The sequence below is a fragment of the Fundulus heteroclitus genome, chromosome 15, assembly GCF_011125445.2.
Source record: "Fundulus heteroclitus isolate FHET01 chromosome 15, MU-UCD_Fhet_4.1, whole genome shotgun sequence".
NCBI classification, from domain to species: domain Eukaryota; kingdom Metazoa; phylum Chordata; class Actinopteri; order Cyprinodontiformes; family Fundulidae; genus Fundulus; species Fundulus heteroclitus.
Window position 1 is genome coordinate 13,741,870 of NC_046375.1, and position 23,352 is coordinate 13,765,221.

General features: G+C 38.4%; 1 protein-coding gene across 1 annotated transcript; it reads right to left on the minus strand.

Annotated features, from left to right (window-relative positions):
• Window positions 1–392: 392 nt before the first annotated feature.
• On the minus strand, window positions 393–21,056 carry LOC105929560 (transforming growth factor beta-3 proprotein). The gene is made up of 7 exons (XM_012867402.3): window positions 20,711–21,056; window positions 5,960–6,123; window positions 4,319–4,448; window positions 4,113–4,220; window positions 3,745–3,910; window positions 3,498–3,651; window positions 393–1,907 (listed from the first exon to the last, which is right to left on the minus strand). Exons 1-7 carry the CDS (start codon window positions 21,054–21,056, stop codon window positions 1,749–1,751), a joined length of 1,227 nt encoding a protein of 408 aa, XP_012722856.2. The 3' UTR covers window positions 393–1,748.
• Window positions 21,057–23,352: the final 2,296 nt, after the last annotated feature.

Sequence of the window (23,352 nt, forward strand, 5' to 3'; positions counted from 1 at the left end):
GTGACAGGTGAATTTTTTTGAAGAATCAGTAGAAAAAGAAAAACTAAAAGCAGCAGGGTTTAAGATTACACACTACGGAGCTCAGCAAGTGCCAGCTGCAGAAACAAAAATAGAAATTTGCTTTCTTAGTCGATTTGAAATCAGCTTCTTTTCTTTAGGAACGGAGATCTAGTTAAAGACTAGAAGGTTGGAGAAGCTGTTGATCCTAGGATCTTGAAGTTTTAAACAAACCATTGTTACATCCAAAACTTCACTCCCACTTTGAAGGCAGAAAAGTAAACAATATCCAAAAATCTAATAATCTCAGTTGGAATTGAAATTGCTATTTATGTGGGGTTCACTTTAAGACAAGTGCTTAGAGACCATTTTACAAAGTAATTAGAAAACAATTCTGCAAAAACGATCAGCTTTAATAAAGCACAGAGAAATTGGCTGCCGATGACATTGGCAGATTTATTTTTCTTATCGGTGAACACACCATACCTAAGCAGGTCTCACTAAAAACGGCACAAGTGAAAGACAGCCATTTTCAGACTTAGTGCATAGTTCAAAAGGACATTTTATTGTTGTTTTAACGGTAGAGCAAACTCAAATTCAAACTGAGGACAGATTTATGTGGCCTATGTTTTTATTTCTACACCTTGCACTTTCTGAGCTGCAAGCTTACATTTTCTCGAATTACTGCAGCAAAGGTGCTGGATTTTAACCCGGGTTACAAACCGACAGACTAAGCTTTTCTAATACAGATAAAAAGGTTGCACAATATCTTTAAATTACAATGTAACAGTACCTTAGGTAAAATATAGTATAAAATGGCTTTTGTTGTGGATAATGACCATAGGGGTCATTTATCTCCTGTTAGTGAAACAATCACTATATGACACGTTACATAACAGAAAAAAAATCTGCTATTAATGTAAAAGAAATCTCATAAAAACTCGTTGCGTAACACTTGCTCTCTTCCAGTAAATTCTTTGATGTTCGAGGAGAAAAAAAAAAATTTGAACCTGTGAGGAATGAAAACATCCAGTGAATGGCAGCGCACACGTGGCTAGTTTCCAACACAATCCTTCCCTCCAATTCAGGTCCCCTTTTCTTCTTTCCTGTCCATCCGCTCTAATAGATGCACCAAAAATAAAAGGGCCACCGCTGCTGGCTGGCCAAAAGAGAAAAGCTTGGCTCAATTTCTTTGTTCATTGCCTTTCCATTGCAAATCCAACAGGCATTCTCACTCAGCTCTCCTTTCCCCAGACCACAGCTATGGCTTTGGATACAGCAGTGAGTCTGTCCTTTCTCCTTTTGTGTTTGAAGATAATGCCCACCGTCTACAGAGAAGGGAACTTAAGGAAAGTTTAAACAAAATGACCAGCCAATAAGAAATCTGACCGTTCGGGGGAGCAGATTTAATATTTAGGGCAGAAATTTAAAAAAGCTGCACTACTGACATTGAAAAAGACTCTAACTTTGTGCACCGCCTGATTAAGTTTGGAGGCCGAAAAATAAACCATAAAATTAATTTTATTCCGCTGTGGTTAAAATCAGATTAGTGTGTAAAACTATAGCTCGCCACTCAGCAGTGACTCTGTAACAGCAAAAGTAATGAAAAAAAAAAGATGACGTTTTAGTTTAAACCAAAGCTAAGCCACGGGCCACAGGGTCAGTTTAAGTATTCATCACAGCTCTGAGTCTACAAGGTTTTGTTCTGTACCGAGTGAAATCTTTCATCTCAATCAGTCTTTCATGTCCCCTCAGCTACATTTGCAAGACTTGACGATCATGTTGGGCAGCTGCTCCACCTTAGGGGTCCGTCCAGAGTAGTAGAGTATAGTGAGGGGCTCCAGGTCCTGAGGAACGCAGCAGGGGGCGGCGGAGGCCTGAGGATTCAGAGTGTTGTAGAGGCTCAGCAGCTGTGAAGAAGCAAAGCACGGAGGTGAAAACTCCTATTTTTTTTTTTTGTCTTTTGTTTGGTCTGTTATGCTTGTGTGTGACTGAAGAAATCTGGGATAGATTTGGATTAGAAACCAGAGAATCGCTCGTACAGTGTGACAGGAATATCTGCAAATATTGTAGCGGCCAAAACATTTGCATGTTAATATTTGTACTACAGCGCCAAATACAGTAGAAGTTGCTGAACCTTAGCAGCAGGTGAAAGTGAGTGCAGCGTCAGCAGATAAGGTGACTTTCAGACAAGAAGGGCCAGAAATACATCACATTTTGGGCATAAAAAGCTTCAATGACAGGCTGGAGTTCTGCTGGAAGTACAGCAACAAACAGCAAAAGACTGTTCTGTTGAACAAACAATTGACTTTCCTGATATAATCCATCCATGGGCTTGTTTCTCATCCAATGGAGTGAATTTACTATCAGTTCTTCCCAAGAACACTGGCATGAATAAAGTGAGATCAAAAGAGATCCTAAAAGTGAAACTTCTTCCAAAAATTCAGGCAAAATTTAGTGAGCTGTGTTTTTTTTTTCCTGTAACATTAACCAGCCTGTCAGAAAGCAGAAGGATTCAACTGCTTCAAAGATCATACCCTTGAATTTGAGCCCTAATGGCAATGAAATAACTCACGTCTGAACTCAACAATCAACCTGTGGTAAATCTGAAAAAAAAAAAAAGGATAAAGAGGGAAGCTCTTTTTGACCCTCTCAGCGGAGATAACCGCACATTTTTTTCTTTGAAATAAGTGCATGAAGTATTCAGCTCATGAGTTTAAATAGATTCTGCATTTTATTAAAGACTGCGTTCATAAACACTTTTGATGAAAAAAATCCATATTTTCCCAGACTTTGTTTGCAGAGTTTGTAGTGCTTTACATCCATTTTGAACGTAGGATAGAAGACATAAGGAAGCACGTACAAATAGGAGTCAGAACAGAAATCAGGGATAAAGAAAGTACGAAAATTATATATATGAGAATATTTCCATAACGACATGTTCTTTTTCCATACTTATTTAGACACGGAAAATGAAAAAAATATGCTTTCATATTGCTTTAAAAAGCGATGTATTTTCCAGACAGCTTAGGAACCCTTTAGATGCTTTAAGGGGGGCTGCGACTAAATATGCATTCTTAATGGACACATTTTGCATCAATATCTTCCACTAATTCTACTTTTTGACCACTAAAACGTGAAAATATGTGAGCAGTTTTTTTACAGAGTTCATCATCATCAAAACAGAGTCAGTGAGAGAATTAAACAGATCATAAAATGGCAAAAGCCGGGGTGAAAATGCTGTCCCAGGGGATGGCCTCATCTGATGGAAGATATCAGGATCTGCATTATTAAAGACTTTATCTGATAAGAAAAAGATTAAGTAAATAGGAACTAGTTCATAAGAGGACAATGAACTTAGCTCAAAATGTTTATCTGCTTTAACTATGAAGATGAATTTATTTTGTTTTAAACGTGTGAACTAAACTTAGAAGTGTTTCTAGATAGGGTAGAAAACACCTGTTTAAAGTTTATGATTTTAACTTTACAGGCCTTCTCACCGAGCTATGCGTTGTGTCTGAGCTCCTCAGGTAAGGGCACGGCCCGGAGCAGTAGTTGGCATCGTAGCCACTGGGCTCATGGATCCACTTCCAGTCCAGGTCACGGCGAAAATCTATGTGGAGCCGGCGAACGCAGCAGCTTTCCTCCATGTTTCTGTGGAGCACAAGAGCAGACATTCAGAGCGGGCGCGTCCAGTTTAAACTCTTGGGCAAATCCCCCCCCCCCCGTTACTTAACGGACGCTTACGAGAAGCAGTAGTTTGTGTCCAGCGCTCTTTTGCGTCGGCGACTGGAGTGAGTGTCCAGGCGGTCGGGTGGGATCATCATGAGGATGAGGTGAGGAAGGTGTTGTTCCTTATTTTTCTTCAGGTTATCCAGATCTAAGCGACTCTGCTCCTCATCTCCATCAACACCTAAATGACAGAACAGGATCCAGCTGCTCTATAACCTCTAACGGCATCTTCTTTCATGATTGTCATCAGTCATAGCATACAGTTTCAAAAGGCCTATGAAAGTTGTGCCTGTTGCTCTTTCGCATAATGGAGATTCACGAATGAATGATCAAAAACGGGCTGGATTACTTAAATAAGTGCCAGCTTCACTGAGGAAACCCACCTCTAAACTTCACCTCCAGAACTTCGCTCTCGTTGTCAATGATGTCACCGTTTGAAGTGAAGGTATGGCAGGGGCAATGCACACTGATTTCCAAACCCATATTGGATCCTAATGCCAAAGAATCATGTAAGTAAAATCATTTTCAGATCAGTAGGACTGAATGATGATATCTTATTTCAAATTGGTCCTGATAATGATTACCTCACCTTTGTTTATAAGCCACTCCCGCACAGTTTCAGTCACATCGAAGGTGACCCACTCAGGAGAGCCTTTGGTCTGGACTTTTTTAGCTCCAATGAAACGCTGCTTCCTAATGTGCTCGTTTAGTCTAATAATCTGCAAAACAGCAAAAAAAAAAAAAAGTTACAATTATGCGTTTTCTTGCTTCAAAGATATTGGAAAAGCAAAATACAGGCACTATTTCTTAACATGGATTTAAGATTAGATTAGATTATTTTGAACATATATATAAAAACATATATAATACACATATTTCCATATGTATAACAAAAGAAAGTCAGGGTGTTGCAATAAAAAATACAATCTATCATCAAATCAATTAGATGCATGTCTGAAAAAGGAGTGAAAAGAAGTTTACATGTTTTTTTTAACTCTAATCCCTTTATACCCTTAGTTAATTTTACATATCACTTATACTGCATTCATTTGATATACATAAGGCAGTATAGATAACCAATCCACATCCACAACTACAGACATTTTGTCAATCATGGTAAATTTCAGACTGTTTTCAATATATATGTATCCACTCCACCTTAATTTTTGTTCTTTCTGTTGATATAATTAAATTAAATGTAGATGTTTTTAGTCAATCTGCTTTTTCAGTGTGAAGTTTTGCTACTGAAATAAAATATGGGTTTTCATCGGCTATAATAGCTGGATAATTTTTTTTTTTTTTTAAGAAAGAATTTCAATTAGTTTCCCACACATGGAGATAAGAGACAGATAAAGATGCTATAAAACATGATGGTGGCAGCATCATGCTGTGGGGAGGCTTTTCTTCAGCACGGACAGAGGTTCTTGTTGCAACAGGCTGCAACAGATGGAATTTGGAGCAGGGGTTGATCCTGGAGCAAGATAACAACCCAGTTAAGCACCAAAGAATGGTAAAAATCAATGCATACTCATGTGTTACAATAACACAGTCAAAGTCCAGACACTGCTTTTCATCTAATCTGATAGAGCTTGGGCTATTTTGCAAAGAATAATTATAAAAATTGTCATTCTGAAGATGTAAAAAAAAGCTTTAAAACATAACCCAAAAGACCTGCAGCTGTAATCGCAAAGAAAGCTGGTACGACAAAGTATTGACCCTGTTAGGCAAGACTACAAGTGAATGCCACAATTTTCAGATATCTATTTGTAAATGTTGAAGACAATTTTCTTTTCGCTCCACAAATAAGCACTACTCTGTGTTTATATGTTGCATCAAATCCAACCAAAGTGAATTGAAGTTTGTGGTTATAATGTGACAAAACAGCTCAGAGTTCAAGAGGTTTGAATAGTGTTGCCAAGGCCGTGTAAAGATTTGAGGTTTGTTTTTTGAATTTATTCCAGCCTTGGTCATGGGACAGAGAGATTTATATCATTTCCAACTCCCCTGTGTAGCAATTGAAAATACAGCAGAAGGTTGTTAATTTTGGCCTTTCTGTTATGGAGCAGAACTTGGGGATGTTATTCCAGCTGACGAAAGAAATATGTTAGGGATTAAATGTTCATGATAGACCGAAAATGTGAAAGCACCATTTTTTTGTAAAAATGAAAAGAAAATATAAAAAAGTTTTTTGACGTTTGTAGAAGGACATAGAAATGCTACCTCTACTCACCTGGTAAAGCTCAATCCGCTGTTCGTTCCTCTTGGCGCTGGGGTTTGGTACCCTCAGGGCTCGAAACTCTGCTCTGAAGAGGTTGGTCGCGTTCCTCTCCATGGCAGAGACGTTGAAGCGGAAAATTTTAGAAGTCATGCCTTTAGAGCAGGAGGGCAGATCATCTGTTGGGAAAAGAGATAAAACAAGGCTTTAAAGGGAAAATACATGCTGAAACTCAGTATTTGCAGAAAACATTAAGATTTGTTTCAATAAACGTTTTCAAATAAATCGGGACTGGATCTCAAAGTTTGAAATGTTAATATCTGGACTATAACAAATAATTTTTTGAACTTCAACCTCTGTGTATAAAAAAAAAGAAAGCCAGAAACAATTTTAAAAGGCCAAAAGTTCCACTCTTTTAATATCAAAATATCTTATTTGCAATGTCCAAAATTACTGTTGTTTTAATTTGAATTAGTTTTTCTTTAATAAAAAACAAACAAACATAAGTACCGCTTGAGTAGGAGTTGTTATACCAATAAAATATATACTTTCTTGAGTCAGATTTTTTATTTGGTCAAATTCAGCTTTATTTAAAACTAGAGAGGTCTATTCTAATTAGTCACTGCTCTGGTCTACAAGAAATCGCTGGGCAGTTTGATGATAATAAAATGTATTTCAAGCAAATATTACAGCACCAATAGGATATGTTTCATGGATTTATTAAGTATTTCTCTTCAACAACCTTATCCAAATCATACTATAGTGCTATAGTATCTTATAATAAATTGAAAAATATATTGAAGATATTTTGTAAGAGTATTGATGGTCCAACATATTTTTGAGATAGCTAATAGATCCTTTTCCATTAGACCTATCAAAGCCCACCTCGTGTTTCCATATGGGGGATTTCACTTTCCCCAGGAAAAAAGGTCCTGGTCTGAGGGTAGGACTTTTCAACAGGCCTGGGACTTTGTTCAGTGGGCAGGGTGGTGTACAGCAAGCAGAACTGTCCACCACAACAGGGAGTAAAGACGAGTAAGGACATGACGAGTTTAAAAAATCTATCGATTTCATACCTTTAATTTAATCTCAAAAAGTAGTTTTAAAATGTTTCTAGGCGAGAAAGTACAACTCCAAACTTCATCCGTGCTGTCACTTGATCAAGGTCTTAAGCCAATTTTGAATCTGTTTTCAGAGCGCCAGAGCTCCACTGACAGGTTGGTCTCTCCGGGGGAGGCTGCAGTGGGTAAACCCGGTGTTGCTGCGTTTAGTCGGCCAACCGTCTGTGATTGTGATTTCCCACAGACTGGATCTGTTCGTTGCAGCTGAAATGTGAAAATATAGCATTGACTAAGTTTGTGGGAAAATCTGCAAGTACCACATATCAAAAGTGAAAATATTCTGCGAATGTTTTCGTTATTTTAAGTTAATTATGAAGTTTTTTGCCCCAGCTCTTAATTAGACTGATATTTTGGCACCAATGATTAAACAGAAAACACACATTTCTCTAACACTGACTTTTAATGTAAACCTAACCTTGTGGACTGTGAGCTCTTTTATTATTTTTAAACCATGAACCACGCCTGAGGGAGGAAAAAAGATAAAGGATATGCCAGCTTTCTAGACACAGATGGGTATCCTGCATTAAATTTAGATACATGGATTTAGCAACACTTTCTCAAATTTTACACGCACTGAATGTTTTGTCTCTAAAAAGAGCACCGGTTGCTGATTGTACAACTGTGTCTGTGTGTGTTCTTGCAGATGAACAAGAACATCTTTTGCTAATTTTACTATTAAAGTGAGGACTTTGATGTACAGAATCTTTTTATCCTGGGCTAGAGGTTAGGTTTAGGACTAAGGTTTAGGGTGGGGTTAGGTATAAACCGATAAACGTAAGGTTAGGGTCAGGGTTAGGCCTTAGAAAGGCTTGAAGATGAATGGAAGTCTTTTTACATTTCTCGCTATGTACATTAAACAAGGATGGATGTGTGTGTGTGGAAGCTGGCTCTCTGATTTCTTCTCAGGAAGAGCCTAATCTGCGCAGCACATATATCCTATGAAAATAATTTCACTGCGATCAAAAATCCACGGCATTGTACTGAAAAATTCCCCTCTTTGTTCAGGCCATGGCTGAGGCAAAAACATCCTCATAAAGCTCTACATTTTGACTGCGAAGCAAACTTTGGAGCCTGCTGGAGGAGAGTGATACTGCAGTTTTACTCACAACTTACCCAAATGTCATTAGGCTGTTTTACATAAACAACCATCTTGGGATCAAGGTTCTAATAATATGTTACACAGAGTATAACAGTGCCCCTGGTGGTCAAATATATCATACTTGAATTAAATAGAAAATGAGTCAAAACCAAACATACATTGATTGAATCTTCATCAGTGCAGACAAACCATCTGCATTCCACAGCCTGTGATAAAGTAACAATATTGTCAGGTCACTGTTGTCACATTTGACATTTATGTATGACAATCATCTCAAATAATCATTTTTGTCAAAACCCCGTGTCAAAATTATTGGTACCATTACAGTTCCGATAAAACTAACGTAACGTTTAAGGTAAGATTTATCTTAACTTATTAATGTTTCGGGGTTTCCACCAGAAAACTGTCTAGGCCTGCTGGTTGTTTAGTTTTCAAGGAATTTGCCTGTAATTCCTTCAAATGTAATATAAGCTAACAGTGTTAGCTTATGTTATCCGGGAGGTTTACAACTTCACTGTGGAAGGTACAGGAGCTTTACTGACCTTTTTATGTTACTCTCAAACGCCCATGCTGTTAGCTTAGCATGTAGCACCGTTCAACATTTTGTTTTTCTTGTCTGTCTGGCTGGTAAAATGTTTGTTTTTGTGTTTATCTGTTCTTCTGGCTGCTTTCAACTTGTTGGCAGACTTTAATACTTTCAGCAGCAGCTCATTATTTGGGTAAGGTGCAGGTGGGAGATGGGATTGTCTGTGCGGTAATGCCAGAAGAAATGCGACAATTTGGGCAAATGTGAATGCATCTGTTTATGTCGATTTTGAGGCAAATCTGTATATTTGAAAAATTCATCTCTTAGCGTCTATTACATACAGGCATCAATTATTTTTGAAAACCACTATATATACAATCTTTGGTATCACATTTACTGCTTTATTAAAAAAACATATTAAAAAAAACAAAAACAAATAACACTTAGAGCTTCGGTCTCAGAGGTTCTGAGTTCAACTCCAACAAGCTGCCATTCTGGGTCCCTGAGCAAGACACTTAACCCCCAATTGCTCCCCAGGCGCCGCACAGTGGCAGCCCACTGCTCCCCAAGGGGATGGGTTAAGATGCAGAAGTGAATTTCTCCATTGTGAGATCAATAAAGTTCAATTATTATTTTTTATTATATTTTTAGCTCGGGGGTGGGGTGGAGCCTTAGTAAAGCCTAGTCGGATGCCAAGTCTGTTTTAAAGAGAGGAAACCCTGATGTTTCAGTGAGCTTCTAATTAGTGATGCATGACTTTCTGTTGCACTATTAATATAATATAATAATTTGGCTGGACCCCTTGGCTGGAAGAGAACCACATTTATCTTGCCACTGTGTCTTATAAAGAGGATGGTAAGAGAGGTAAAAAAAAAAAAAAGTCTCCATAACAACCATGATATGCTATCTACATGAAAGATTGTTGTGTGGGAGTGAATTCCAGAAAGACCCTTTTCTGTCCTACCATCACAAATGTAAATATGTAGAGTTTACAAAACTCCTCTGGAGCTTGAACCTGAACCATGGTCAGATATGACTGTGCTTTTCAGCAAAAAAAAAACTCCAGGTGGGTTTAAAACAACACCAGGGCTGGGCTGCCGGGGCTTCAGCCCAGCATGTTTTCTGAACAACTACTGATTTTGCAAAAGAAGATATTTAGAAGTATATGTTTGTTAAGAAAGATGCATTAAGCCCCAAAATGACATTATACCTAATATTTTATTGAAAAACAATCTTATTTGTTCCTATTGTATCCCTTAAAATCAGTACCCACTTCACCATAATCTGACAATGAGCCAAAATAAAAAGAAGACTGTACAAATGGTCATTTGAGTACACACAACACAGCAGACAGGGATGGACTGGCAGCACAGGGCTGTTGTCCTGGCTCGTTCATTACTCAAACAGGTTTAAAACAGGAATCACGGCTCATTTCAGAGCAGTAGCAGAGCCAAGCACGGACTTGGAATCTGGTGCTTGTGGCACAGAGAGAACAGGTGGAAGCAGAGTGGGGTAAGTTAACCCAGGCTGAAGTTGCCGCTTGACGGTAAAACCTGAATGACTCAGAAAGGGCTCATTATAAGCTACAACTAATCACTTATTCACCCAGCAAGGCATGAGGTGGAGGTTTACTGTAATAAGTGTCATCAAGCTCTTTATAAGGAACAGATAGCAGAGTGACTTTCACCTGAGAAACAGTTCAAATGCCTTGTTTATGATAGAAAATAGATGGAAACCTCTCTTTGAGCTTCCAGCTGGATTCGTATCATGATATGAAAAATCTATGGTCCGTAGCTCAGTTAAAATCAAAGCATTTATTCCTAAAGTAGCAAAACACATTTAAAGGTCCTTCAGATCACCACTTTGCTTCTCATTGCTCAATAAACTAGCATAATATAACACCTCAGCTGGTACCAGTAGGACATGGTAGTATGTATAAAATAATGTTTTGAAAGTCTTCATCATAATTCAAATAAACAAATGTCTTTTTTTATAATCCTAACAGTTGACTAAGATTTAAGAAAATTAACTTTATACTAGTTTCTTTTTTTAAATGTAAGAAATTACAACCATGGAGCTTTAGGAGGGGAACCCGTATGAGCCTATACAATTTGAATTTACGTTTGAATTTACATTTACGTTGTGGAGAACACAAAGCACATTTATGTGATACATAGTGAATGTAGTTGACCTTACTTCAAGAACAACATTGGTCAGAGGGAAAGAGCATGAATAAAGATTAGGTTTTCTCTAACATACCAATAGGTGTTGTGTCTTTCAGCGGAATGTTTTTTTTTTTTCATCATTTGTGAAGTCTGTCTCTTAAGTCTTCACATAAATTAATAACAAAAAAAATAAAATAAAATACAATTATTATAAATCTTTTTTGTTTCATTCACAATAATGTATATTCAAAACCCCAGCTAAGGCAGAGAACTGGTAGAACATCTCCTGTATCATTTTAATTTTAAATTACTTATAAATGAGGCCACTGTCCAATGGAAATTAAACAGTTTGGGGTCTGGGTTAAAACCCCCAATGTTTCAAGACCCTAAAAACACCCTGAAAGAAATGAAGGATGAGGAAAAGGGTTGGACGATAATTCAATATCAATATATATCGACTGATAGACATATATCGATGATAGAAAAAAAAGGGTAAATAAAAAGTTCAATAGGATAACAGTTTTCCTTTCTTTTGGATTACAGCCATGTAGATTAACATTACAGTTGCTACATTCTCCCAACCAATTACAAATGCAGACCCAGGGACACTCTGTTTCTATTTTATCGATATGCTTTTTTTCTATATCGTAGCGCCCTAGCCCACATTTAAGGATAGTGGAGAATCTGTAATGCTGTGGGTATGTTCTCTTGCATGACATTATGAACTTTTGAAATACCAAGACACTTTGAAGAAAGTTCTGGTGGCATCCACTATAAAACTGAACATGGGCTGTGTCTGGATCTTTTACCAGGATAATTGTTTTAAAAAAATGTCTCACCAGGGGCAGAATCAATCTTCTTTGATAGCTATCTAGTGCGTTCCATTTGTCCTCGGTAGTTGGGATTCTTGACCAGCGGGTCGGAAAATGTAACTGGAATGGCCCCTAATATCAGTATTACGATTCGGAAAGTCGGTGCAACAGGATGCTACCCGACATCAGCATTCATGGTGGCTGCTACTCACAGCCACACTGAGTAAAACCTCATACTTTGACTGTTTGTAGCAGCTCCTTATTATTTATGTAACATGTAGTCAGTCGTACAGGTACTACCTCTCAGTGTTCATCAGACGGGATGTTTCAGCTCTATTTATTTGCTCAAAATATCGCCTAGAACAGCATCATTGTCGTTGCTGGTTTAACAACATTACGAGCGTCCAAGTTTTTTCCTAATGGAGGGCAACTGGAACGTAAAAAGGCAGAGATGACGTAATTTGCGACTTGTGAGTTCCAACCTCCGGGGCAAAAGGAATGCACCATGAGTCCCCATACCTAAGCCTGTGTGTACGTTATGGCTCGGTGTGGTGACCACTGAATAAGTGAGCAGCCTAAAGGATTCACATCACAGTGAAGCATTGGCTGCCCCTCTTATCAAAATGCCTTGCTGGTTCTGCAACAGATTCGGTCTGATAGGAGAAAGTGATAACATTGTAACTGAAACACCAACATTTTTTAACTGTCCTATGACTTCATCCCAGCGGTATTTGTGAATCGAAGGGCATGCTTTACTTTACTTTTCTTATCGTGATGACTTCTCTAAAGTCAGGAACTGACTTATGACAGCTCTCTCTTGTAATTAAACCCCCAAGATTTCCATCTTGGGGGTTTAATTAATTACCACAAACTTAATTGCCACAAACTGGTTTGCTGACCAGTTTGTGGTATGATAAATTAGAATAAAAATAAATATCCTTTGTTTCAGCTTGCTCAGTATGAGGGATTGCTGCAAAGCCATGGACCATGCAGACAACTCTCCCTGTGGCTCTACGCTTCTTCAGGAGTGAATGCTGCTTGTCAAGACTTTGATGTCAAGATGAAATCAAATGGTTCCCTTATATAGGAATTTTTTTAACCAATCTGTATAATCTGACCCAATCTATAAAGGATCTATTAGTATAAAACATGTTATCTTGAGATAACATGTCTTATGAATTGGCGCTATATAAATAAAATTGAATTGAACTGAATTGTTGTAGCAACCATACTTGAAAACAAGCATGCAGAAACATAAATAATAAAAAAATGCATAACAAAAAAATCTAAAAAGTCAAAAATTAGAATAAAAAACCCAACAGTATGAGCAAATTTACACTATACAGTTTTATATATATATATATATATATATATATATATATATATATATATATATATATATATATATATATATATATATATATATATATATATATATATATATATATATATACAGGTATATATATATGTGGATTCACATGGTATGCGTTCACACACCCACGAGAATCCATCTTGTACCACTCCGGCTTCAAACGTTTGGGCCAATCACGTTGCAGTACCGGGTGGCAAAAGCAATAGCGGCTGAGCCCACAGCTGAACCAACATAAACATGGCAGCGCTGGAGAGCGCGCGCGTAGCTGCTACTATTTTCTAAGAATCCACGATTTATTCTTTGATAGAAGAACAGCAAGAAGTGTCTTGACAAGCTTACCTTCTTGTGGTTTCTTATGACGTCTGCTACTTACATTTTAATTTGATACCATGATTGGCTAAAACCAACCTTTGGTAGATGGGACTAGGTGTCACTTCACCCAATCAGCTCAGAGAGTTCTGCTGAAATTCCCTCCTTTCCCTAAGATTGATAATGTGCAGAACCAGAGTGCTACACATCTGGCTGGCCAGGTTAGTAAACAGCTGGCTGAGGTTCAACTGTTTTTCCAACATGATAACAGCCCTAAACACATCTCCAAAACGACCACAGCCTCGCTAAAGAGACAGAGGATAAAGGTGCTTGACTGGCCAAGCATGTCTACAGACTTAAACCCTATCAACCATATGTGTAGCATCCTGAAATAGAAGGTGGGGCAGTGCAGGGTGTCTAACATCCAGCAGCTCCCGCCAAGATGTCATGAAGTGGTAGAAGAGGAACTCCAAGAGGAGCCCTAGTGAACTCCATGCCCAAGGGAGTTAAGGCAGTGCTGGAAAATAATGGTGGGCGCACAAAATATTGACACATTGGGTACAATTTGGACATTTTCACTTAGTTCTGTTTCCAATTTTGTTTCCAGCGGTTTAGACATTATTGACTGTGTGCTGAGTTATTTGAGGAGACAGCATATTTTCACTGTAATACAAGCAATACATTGTTTACTTTACATTGTTCAAAAGTGTCATATTTTCAGTGTTGTTCCATGAAAAGATATGGTAAAGAGAGAGAGTGTCTCACAAATGTAAGTACACCCTCACATTTTCATAATATATTTTATTATTATTATGTGTATTATATTATATATTATATTATGTATATTCCACCAAAACAGTTTAAAAAATTCACCCTAACCCTAACCCTAAGACCCATGTTATACTGCAATGAAGATTAATACAGTTTTTTTTTTTTTTTGTACCATGACTTTTTGTTTAAAGTACTCTAGTACTTGTATCATGATTGCAGTATACATCAAAATTATGTTTTATAACAAAATATGAATGATTTAATCATAATGTAAACACATTTTCTAGTGTTAGCAATAATAAAGTGAAAAGCTAAGGATTATTGTGGGATCTGGTGGGTTAAATGTACTCACGCACAGTTATTTGAATTTACTGTGGTTTTATTTCACCACTAGGATTGTTAAATGTTAAATACACCTCTGTAGTCAATTAATATTTTATTGATTTCTTAAAGAAAATGTAGACGCAATTTTTATTTAAAAAACAAACTCCAATTCCCTCAAAATTGCAACAGGGAAGCTCCAAATTACATAGCCACATTATTTAACCTATTTTTATTTATATTTCAGTAACTCACTCTGGTTGCATACAAAGTTTTTATGAAATATTAGCAAGTCTTGCTAGTGTATTAGTTATTATTTAAGTGTTTTATGCTTTGTTTTTGCTCAGTTTGTTTGTAAATAAAGCATTTCGTGTTTATTTATGATTTTAACTAAGTACGTACTGCGCATGCACAGCAGGGGATAAAACAAGGAAGCTAACAGCTATTAGCATCTGCCAGCGAAACAATCAAGAATGTTCCAAGATTCAGTGAAAAGAAACTATATTCCAAAATATATTCCAAGAAGGAAAAGACTGGAATGTCGCTGGGAATACAGTATTAATGTAGGCGTTCACTGAAGCAGACGCTAAACCTGTAGAGGCTCAGATGTGTCCGCAGAGTTGACTGACTTAAGTAAATTTTCTGATATTAGATTCTTAAAGTTGCTGTAGATCTGTGTATTTAATTAACGGTTGGTCTTTTGACTACTCCGAGCTGCCTCTCTACTGTGAGGCATTTCAGAGGGTCATTATTTACAAGTGATTTATTAATTAAGCAAACTGGCGTTATGATAGTTCTGCGATACTGCTGGTAGATGCCGCCACGTCTGTTTATATCTGCTCATCGCACATGGTCCGGGGTTCTATTTAGCCCAAAAAAGGACCATCAACACACTATGAGGATGGATGCTTGGTGTACATAACCTTATTTTATCATGATTGAATGGTTTTTGGACTTTTTTAAAGCATATAACATGGCTATATACCTTTAAGTTACCAGTTTACAAAATCTGATATTTTCAAAATGAATGCGTTTTTAGGGGAAGCATCAACATATTTCAAGACTATTTGATTTAGAACAAATACTGCAAGTGGTGGTTCTTGTGGAAATAGCACCCTGAGCAAGAACCTTACTCGATGCACTCACCACTACCCTTACAGGTCTGTACATGCCGTTCTTCTCTATTAGAACTATATCATATCCTCTTTATGCCTGCTTTCATCGTACAAACTTCACAGAAACTCTTCCAATTTTTGAAAATGGTATTTCAGATTTCTCAGTTTGGCATAGTTAAAGGTAGCGCTCAGTCAATCAAACTCAAAGAAGAGAAGACATCATCGCCAGACTAACTTGTGCCTGATCCCCATGTGTGATTGACAGCAAGCAGCCATTTCTATCTATTCACTGCAGCAAGCACAGAGCGCTTATACAACACAAGGGAGTGCTAACAGGGCACAACTGAAAAAAATAGTTTTTTACATGGTTCTTGCGCACTCCACCTTCTAACGCCCGGGCCAACTACCCACATAGACCATGTAAAAACCGCCATCTCGTGCTAATCTTACATCTCAAATCTTATACTAAAATCAACTCTTTAATCTGAATACATTTATTCAGAGGATAAAATATCACACATTAAGAACAAAGCAGTGGTTTCACAGTTATCGTTATCTTTAACAATTTTAATAAAACAAGAGAAAATAAGACTTTAGGAAAAGCTGTTGATTTCAAAGGCGCTGTGATGCAATAAGCTTAGCTTTGCTCTGGACCGTGAGTCTCTCTTGAGCCTTTATTACCCCTCTCTACTCTCTCAGTCAGACCACAGACATGTGTCCCTCTCTCCACAAGTTTTCCATTTCCATGGCTTTTATTCTACGAAGAGAAACAAGATGGCAACTATGTACGCTTGGCATAAAATACGTGAAGCAAGAAGAATATGAGCCTAAACAGCCTATTCTAATTATTTTTAACAAATTGGTCCCATCCAAAGTAAAGCTCATTATAAACAGAGCACCAAAAACATACTTAGTGGTATATTGGCAACAAATTGAAGGCATAATGAAAACATTCACGTTGAAGGTTCGGTTTCACTCTCAGTATAGCTAAGCTTAAACCTTAACAGTGAGGTGATCTCACCCTCGCAGGCCACCTGTGTGTGTAATTATCAGGCCAAGACACACAGAGGACTCATTCTGAACACCACCTCAAGAGCAATGTGCCTATGAATATATGAGGACCTCACTGAAAGCGAGATCTCTCTGTCAATGCAAACGAGGAGGGTCCCCTCTGTTCTACAACCCTTACTGTCCACCTCTGTTAACTTTCCCCTAAAGGCATCCCCCAGCCGCCGAGGGAAATGTCCCTCTCATTCGGGTCTGACTGGAAAGGAAATGGTAACATCTGGGAGGTGGAACATGATCCATCGAGGAGGGAAAAACAAGAGGGAGAGGAGGGGAGTGGAGCGTGAAGGAGGGGGCTGACCTTCCTGGTTCAGAGTTAAAACAGGTGGGAGAACACAGGAGTAAAGCTTGTTTCCTTTCGTATGCAGGCTCCCGCTTCAGTTTTTAGAAGCTACTACCCAGTGGTGTATTTTTCCCCACAAACAAATTAGCGCTGACAATAAAAACACAGCTGGGTAAAGAAGTAAGGATTTCCACTGCAGCATTTCAACATGTTTTTAAAAGCACGCTGAAGAGAATAGCTGCCAGTTCTACTCTGTGTGCATTTGGGCTGATGACATCACAGAAGCTACTGGAAACCCGGGGACTGAAGAGGCTTACAACGTACTAGAAAATGGTTTTATGTTCAAGCTCACTGGATGAACAAGCAAAAGTTGTGTATTAAAGAAATAATTCTCAGGATAATTCATCATCATCATCATTATCATCATCATCATCATCATCATACATTTTTATCGGATCCCTTTTTAAATTTCATAAAGAATAATCTATAATTTGAACAAATCACCTAAAATAGGACTTCACAATATGTAATATAAGTGGGACAGAGGTTAACGGTAGTAGATGCACACCCTGGGCACAAATGGCATTGTCCAAAATGCTAATGGACGCAGAGGGATGGGAGCATAGATGAGAAAAAGAAGGAAGAAGAAGATAGGCAGTTATTGCCATTGAGATCGTCATCGCAATATTTCTCAATGTTATTGGTGTCAGGAGAATTTCTAATATTATGCAGCCCTAATTCAAAAGTTTTTCATTACTACAGTTTGAAAACGGAACCTCAGATCATGTAGATTTAGACAACAAGCGGACATATATTAAGCGTGTATCTGTTCGTTTTGAGGATTATTGCTTAATAAAAACCCAAAATAAATTTTCTCTGATAATAAGGATACTAAATATAACAAAAACAATTAATTAATTTTGAATTTTTAACACAGAAATGTTAGCCTACTTAAAATCATGTCTTTACTACTCAGTAGATGAATACTTGGTCTTTCTGCATCAGTTACTGCATCCATTCAGCATGGAATAGAGCCAGCCAGATTGTAGCTCCGAGGTGTTAAGGGAGCCCAGGGTGGTGGACAGCGGCCTTCAGCTCATCCGCCTTACTGCGGTGTCTCTCAACTTTTCGTTGACAATTCCCCAAACAGAACATATCAGGTCAGTTCCGCTTGCTGGCTTATCAGCCTCTGTGACGTAAAGCTCGGCAAATTAGGTACTGCTCCTTTGGCCAGAATGTGCTGGCGTCAGGTCTTGCTAGAAAATTAAATCATCTTCACAAAGTTTGTCAGCGGAGCGAAGCATTAAGTCATCTAAACTTATGTGACTGGTTTGACTTTGGACTCGCTAAAACACAGCAGACCAACAACAACAGATGACTTGGCACACTGTTGTGCCATCAAGCCATTAGGGAAAATCTGATTGAATTGGAAACAAATGAAACAGGACTTTTACAGGCACCAGGAACCCCAGCAGGGTGCCGTTGCTATAAAGCCAAGCTTCCCACAGACAATCGTCCTCATTTCCTGTTGCTTCATTGCAACGACATAGGGGGGAACTCTCTTTGTCCACTGACTGGGCTCAGAGAACTGCCAGCTAGATCGAAGCTAAGTCTGCGGTCTAACTTCTGCATAACCAGACGCCGAAGTAAAAGGATCCATCTATGCTGAAACCAGCTTTGTTTATTTTTCTAAGCTATTGCAGGAAAACTAACCTCACCAGGCCAAGCTGAGAATAGGGGCTGATTTGAAGACCTGACTATGACCTGGAGCCGCCTGCTCCCACCGCCACGTTTCGGCTAGCCCAAAGCCACAGAGCCACATGCTAGCTGCTGCCCATTGCTGAAGCAATCAGCTGTTACCCTACTTTAACTCCTTCCAACTGGATTCCCAAAGTGAACCGAACTGACACAGAGGCACCGACAGGTTTGGCAGAGAAGTAAACAGGGAAAGTTAAATGGTTTATTTAGAATGTCCGCTAGCCTAATGCTATTTGCTTCCGGATAACATTCGCTTTACGGATCGTTTCAAACATAAGGTTTGTTTCGTTTCACTCCACCATCGTTCAACAGTGCTATGAGCATTATTACCGCATTAATATGGAACATTAATGTCGATTTAATGGTGTTTTTATAGAACTTTAGGATTAACCGATTTTAGCGACCGATCGCTACAGCGATAGCTTCCTGGAGGTATAATCGCATTAATAAAATTGAGCATTCTAAAGTTTACTGCTGTTTTTTTACTGAGAAAATCCATCCATCCATTTTCTGACCCGCTTAATCCCTCATGGGGTCACGGAGGTTGCTGGTGCCTATCTCCAGCAACACAGAGACAAACAACCATTCACGCACACCTAAGGACAATTTAAAGAGACCAATTAATCTAACAGTCATGTTTTTGGACTGTGGGAGGAAGCCGGAGTACCCAGAGGTTGGATTTGAACCCAGAACCTTCTTGCTGCAAGGCAACAGTGCTAACCACTGCCCCACTGTGCAGCCCACTGAGAAAATCATTCTTTAAAATGTTATCAAATAATGTTTTGTTTAACTCAGGATTTGCATTGTGAATGGGTTGAAACACATACCAAATGTTGTTCTGAATTATTTAAGCTAATTTAACCTCATTCCATGTTCTTTAAAATTAACTTTGGCTCCTTAACTTAGAGCTGCAGTGGACCAGGATTTACTGAATTATTCTGATGATGATGATCAACCATTTTATTTTGTCTTTCGTGTCTTTAGATCCTTAGCTTCTTTTTATCTTAATTTTGCTTAGTAGTTTAGTTAAGCTTCACTAGCCTAGTAGGGAGGATTTGTGTGAGTGAACCATAGTGTTAATTCAGATAAACAGCATTCTATAGCGATGTTTATTTCTGTTAATAAATTCTTGAACTTGAAGAGAAGTTGTCAATCATTTATTCTATATTTGTGCAGAGTTTGCTGTTAAGAGAACGCCAGTGCTTGAATCATTCCTTTCAACTATTGTCCAATATCAGCCTCAGGGCCAGATAATACCTAACAGACAGAGAGTTATTTATCAAACATTAAATAACTTTAAATAGTGTGTAATAGCACAGCAACACTAACATCTTAATACTAAACCCCCCAGCAACTTGGGTTGTGTGCCTTTCCACTCTTTATCCAGTCTCTGGGACCTTGATTGACATTTATAATGTAAAATGTACTTGCATCTAAAAAGATGACTATTGTTTATCTCTTTATCCCCACCAAGGCACTGCTGATGTCTCTTGATCAGGAACAGCTTAACAAAAAGAATCCAGGGCATTTAGCCCAAGTCCTGGACATGTCTGTAATGAGTGGCTTTTGAATGACTGATTCTAGCCATCAAAATCTTGAATGGATTTTACTTTATCTTTTATTCTTGTGGCTTGTTAACCTTTTCTACCACACTTTCCTTCTACTCCACTTGTTTTTGCTCGGACACTACAGTCTGTGAACAGCAGGCTTCTTTAGCAATGATCTTTAGAATACTTGTCAAGTCAGCAGTATTACTTTGCATTTTATTATGCACTATTATAATTTCCTAAAAACCTGCATATGGGGTTTTTCGTTTGCTGTGATCTATCGATTTTAACATAAGCAAAGGCTTTAAATATATCTCTGTACGTATACATTTTTTTAATAGGATTACTACAATGTAAAGTACCAGGTAAAACGAATACAAATGACTCGTTTAGCTTTTTAGGTGCCTTTTCAGAATTCGTCTGTATTTGAATGGTCTATATTTGATGCGTAATTACGCACTGCGGAGACGATCAGAAAGTTTTGAAAGTGGAATAAACCTACTGTTGTCATGCGTCCCGTACACCATGGTGATTTTGTGTATCTCTTTGGCGATGTACTCCGTCTCTGTGTTGTCCTGGCCGCAGCTCTGCTTCCGATCCCTGCCCAGCTGCTCCAGAAGCTCCTTCGTGCTGTTATATAACGCCTGGATCTGATAGGGAACCTTGCTCGGTCCAAGGGAGTGCGGGGGGCTCGTCAGCCGGAGTTTGCTCAGGATCTGACCCCGTATCGCCTCGACCCTCTTCCTCTTCACATGGTCGATGTCCACGGTGGCGCAAGTGGACAGCGGCGAGCTCAGAGTCGCGCAGTTGAGGAGGAGGACGAACAGTAGCGCCTTGCCCAGATGCATCTTTCTCTCCGCATTTGTTTCGCTCTGGGAGCTGAAGGTTCACAGCGAGGACTACCTCTACCTTTTAATCAACCCTGTCGGCGCTTCTTTTGTTTTCCAACTAATAACAAACTTCGAGATGAACTCCTCCGAAGTTCTGTTCGCCCATTATTTATCCCGCTTCAAATATCTGTTGGGACTTTCTTTCTGTATTCTCCTGTTCAGTCCATCACATCGTAGTCCTCATAGAGCTTGGGTTGTTCCCCTTCTCATGCGTCGTTTAATTTCGGAGCATCAAGTTTTATTCTCTGTGCAGGCTCACCGCAGGCTGTCACGTTAATGAGGTATATGAGACTTTGGGCTGCTGATATGGCTTCATATGAGCTTTATAGGCTGCCGCTGCTTTCTGACGTTTTATGGAGGAGGGACCGCAGGCACCCGGGAGCGCACAAATCACAACAGGGGCCCACTACACTCATCGAGCCTGAAATACAAATTATATTTTGAAGAGAGAGAGAGAGAGAGGGAGAGAAAGAAAAGTAGCGATAGAATAAAGCAGCTGTTTTGTTCTTTGGTGATGTAAAACAGACGGAACATCTTGAAGGTTTATTAACATGGCGCAGACTTGAATCCAGATCTGGTCTTGGAATGACTTTGGTGCGTTTTATATGTCATTACGCGACACAATACAGAAGGTTTTTTTTTAATACGTCTGAGTCTTTTATTGTAATGTTGTGTTTTAATCTCCCTGGTAGTGTGCCCTCTAGTGAACAAAACTGCTACTTACTGTATTCAAGTTGGCAAATATAAAGAAATGTACTTGTTAATTTGATGCAAACATTTTTTTTAAACGTCACCCGTATTTCTCACGTTCTTCTTTTATTTCATTCTGTTTTCAAAAGCTTTTGATTTGATACCTAAATATAGAAAATTTTACATTTCTACAAAATTTATTTAAATTTAAATTAGGTATTAAATGTGTTGCAGTTTATATTTGGTGATTCAGAGGCTCTCCTGGGTGTCACACCTGTTAAAGGGCCAGGTTTTCATTATTAAAAAAAATATTTTACAATGAGCAGCCATTGAAATATATTTCCCACCTTTAAGGTGACATACACAATGTACAAATCAACAAACAAAATATGTTAGTGAGAAAAACATCAAATAAACTGCAATATTCTAATTATGTAAAGGTGTACACCCCTTAAAATAGTACTTTGTTGAAGTGCTTTCAGTTTCATCATTCAATTATATAAACTCTGATATATCAAGAATGGTCTGGAGAAGGAAATACTTAGTGTACAGTAGCTGTGTGGATGGATGCTCCTTGTTGACGTCAGAGGCGAATAGGCAGACGCGTGGAGATGATAAGAATGCAACACAATCAGTGTCTTGTAGCAGACAAGGGATCAAGAACACCTTGTCTTAATGCACAACACATGGGACATCTAAGAAGAACACTACACTGAGTATCACTCTTGTTGGGTAGGAACTGGGAGTTTAGAGGCTAAAATTCAGCACAAGAAGAAATTGGACAAAATGTTGCACGGTCTGTTCAGATTTAGGTTGCAGCATTCAGATAGCAGGATCAGAACTTGGCGTAAACAACTTGAAAGACAGGATATATCCTTCTTTGAATCATCAGTTCAGGCTGATTGTGGTTGAAAATTGTTCTGGTTGAAAATGCTGTTTTTTTGTGTATATATTACATAATAAAAACAAAGAATCACATAAAAAATAATGCACTGACCTCCAAATGTCCCAATTCACACATGTGGTTTGACAGTTTACTCATACAATTTCATTACTTGAATAAAAGTGGCCCTTTGCCACCTATGGTACATCTACCAGTGGGCAGAAGATAAGGATAAGATTCAAAACAGAAGATTTTCAGAAAAGTACAAATGTTTAACCAGAAATTTGCATATAATAAATGACATATTAAATATATATTATCAATCAAGCTTTGGAGCCTGTTTTTGTTGTCCAAATGGGTCATGACGTTTAGAAAAACTTCATGTTTGCTGCATCCCCCGCCAAGCCAAGCTCTAAGTACTAAACAAAACCTAGTAGTTCGATGCAGTTCTCATATTATAGACACTCTGACAACACATTTGTGCTTTCAGTCAAAAGAATCAATGATTCCTCGCTGCTAGCACAGATTTTTCCCATGCCCTCTGCCGCCACTGTCCACACAAATGTCATTTTTTTCTGTCCCAACGTCTGATGGTTTGTTTGGAGCCCTCTGAGTTATATTTTTCCCCCCTCCTTCATCAGCTTTATCTCTATTCTTAAGGCATATCCACATTTTTCAAAC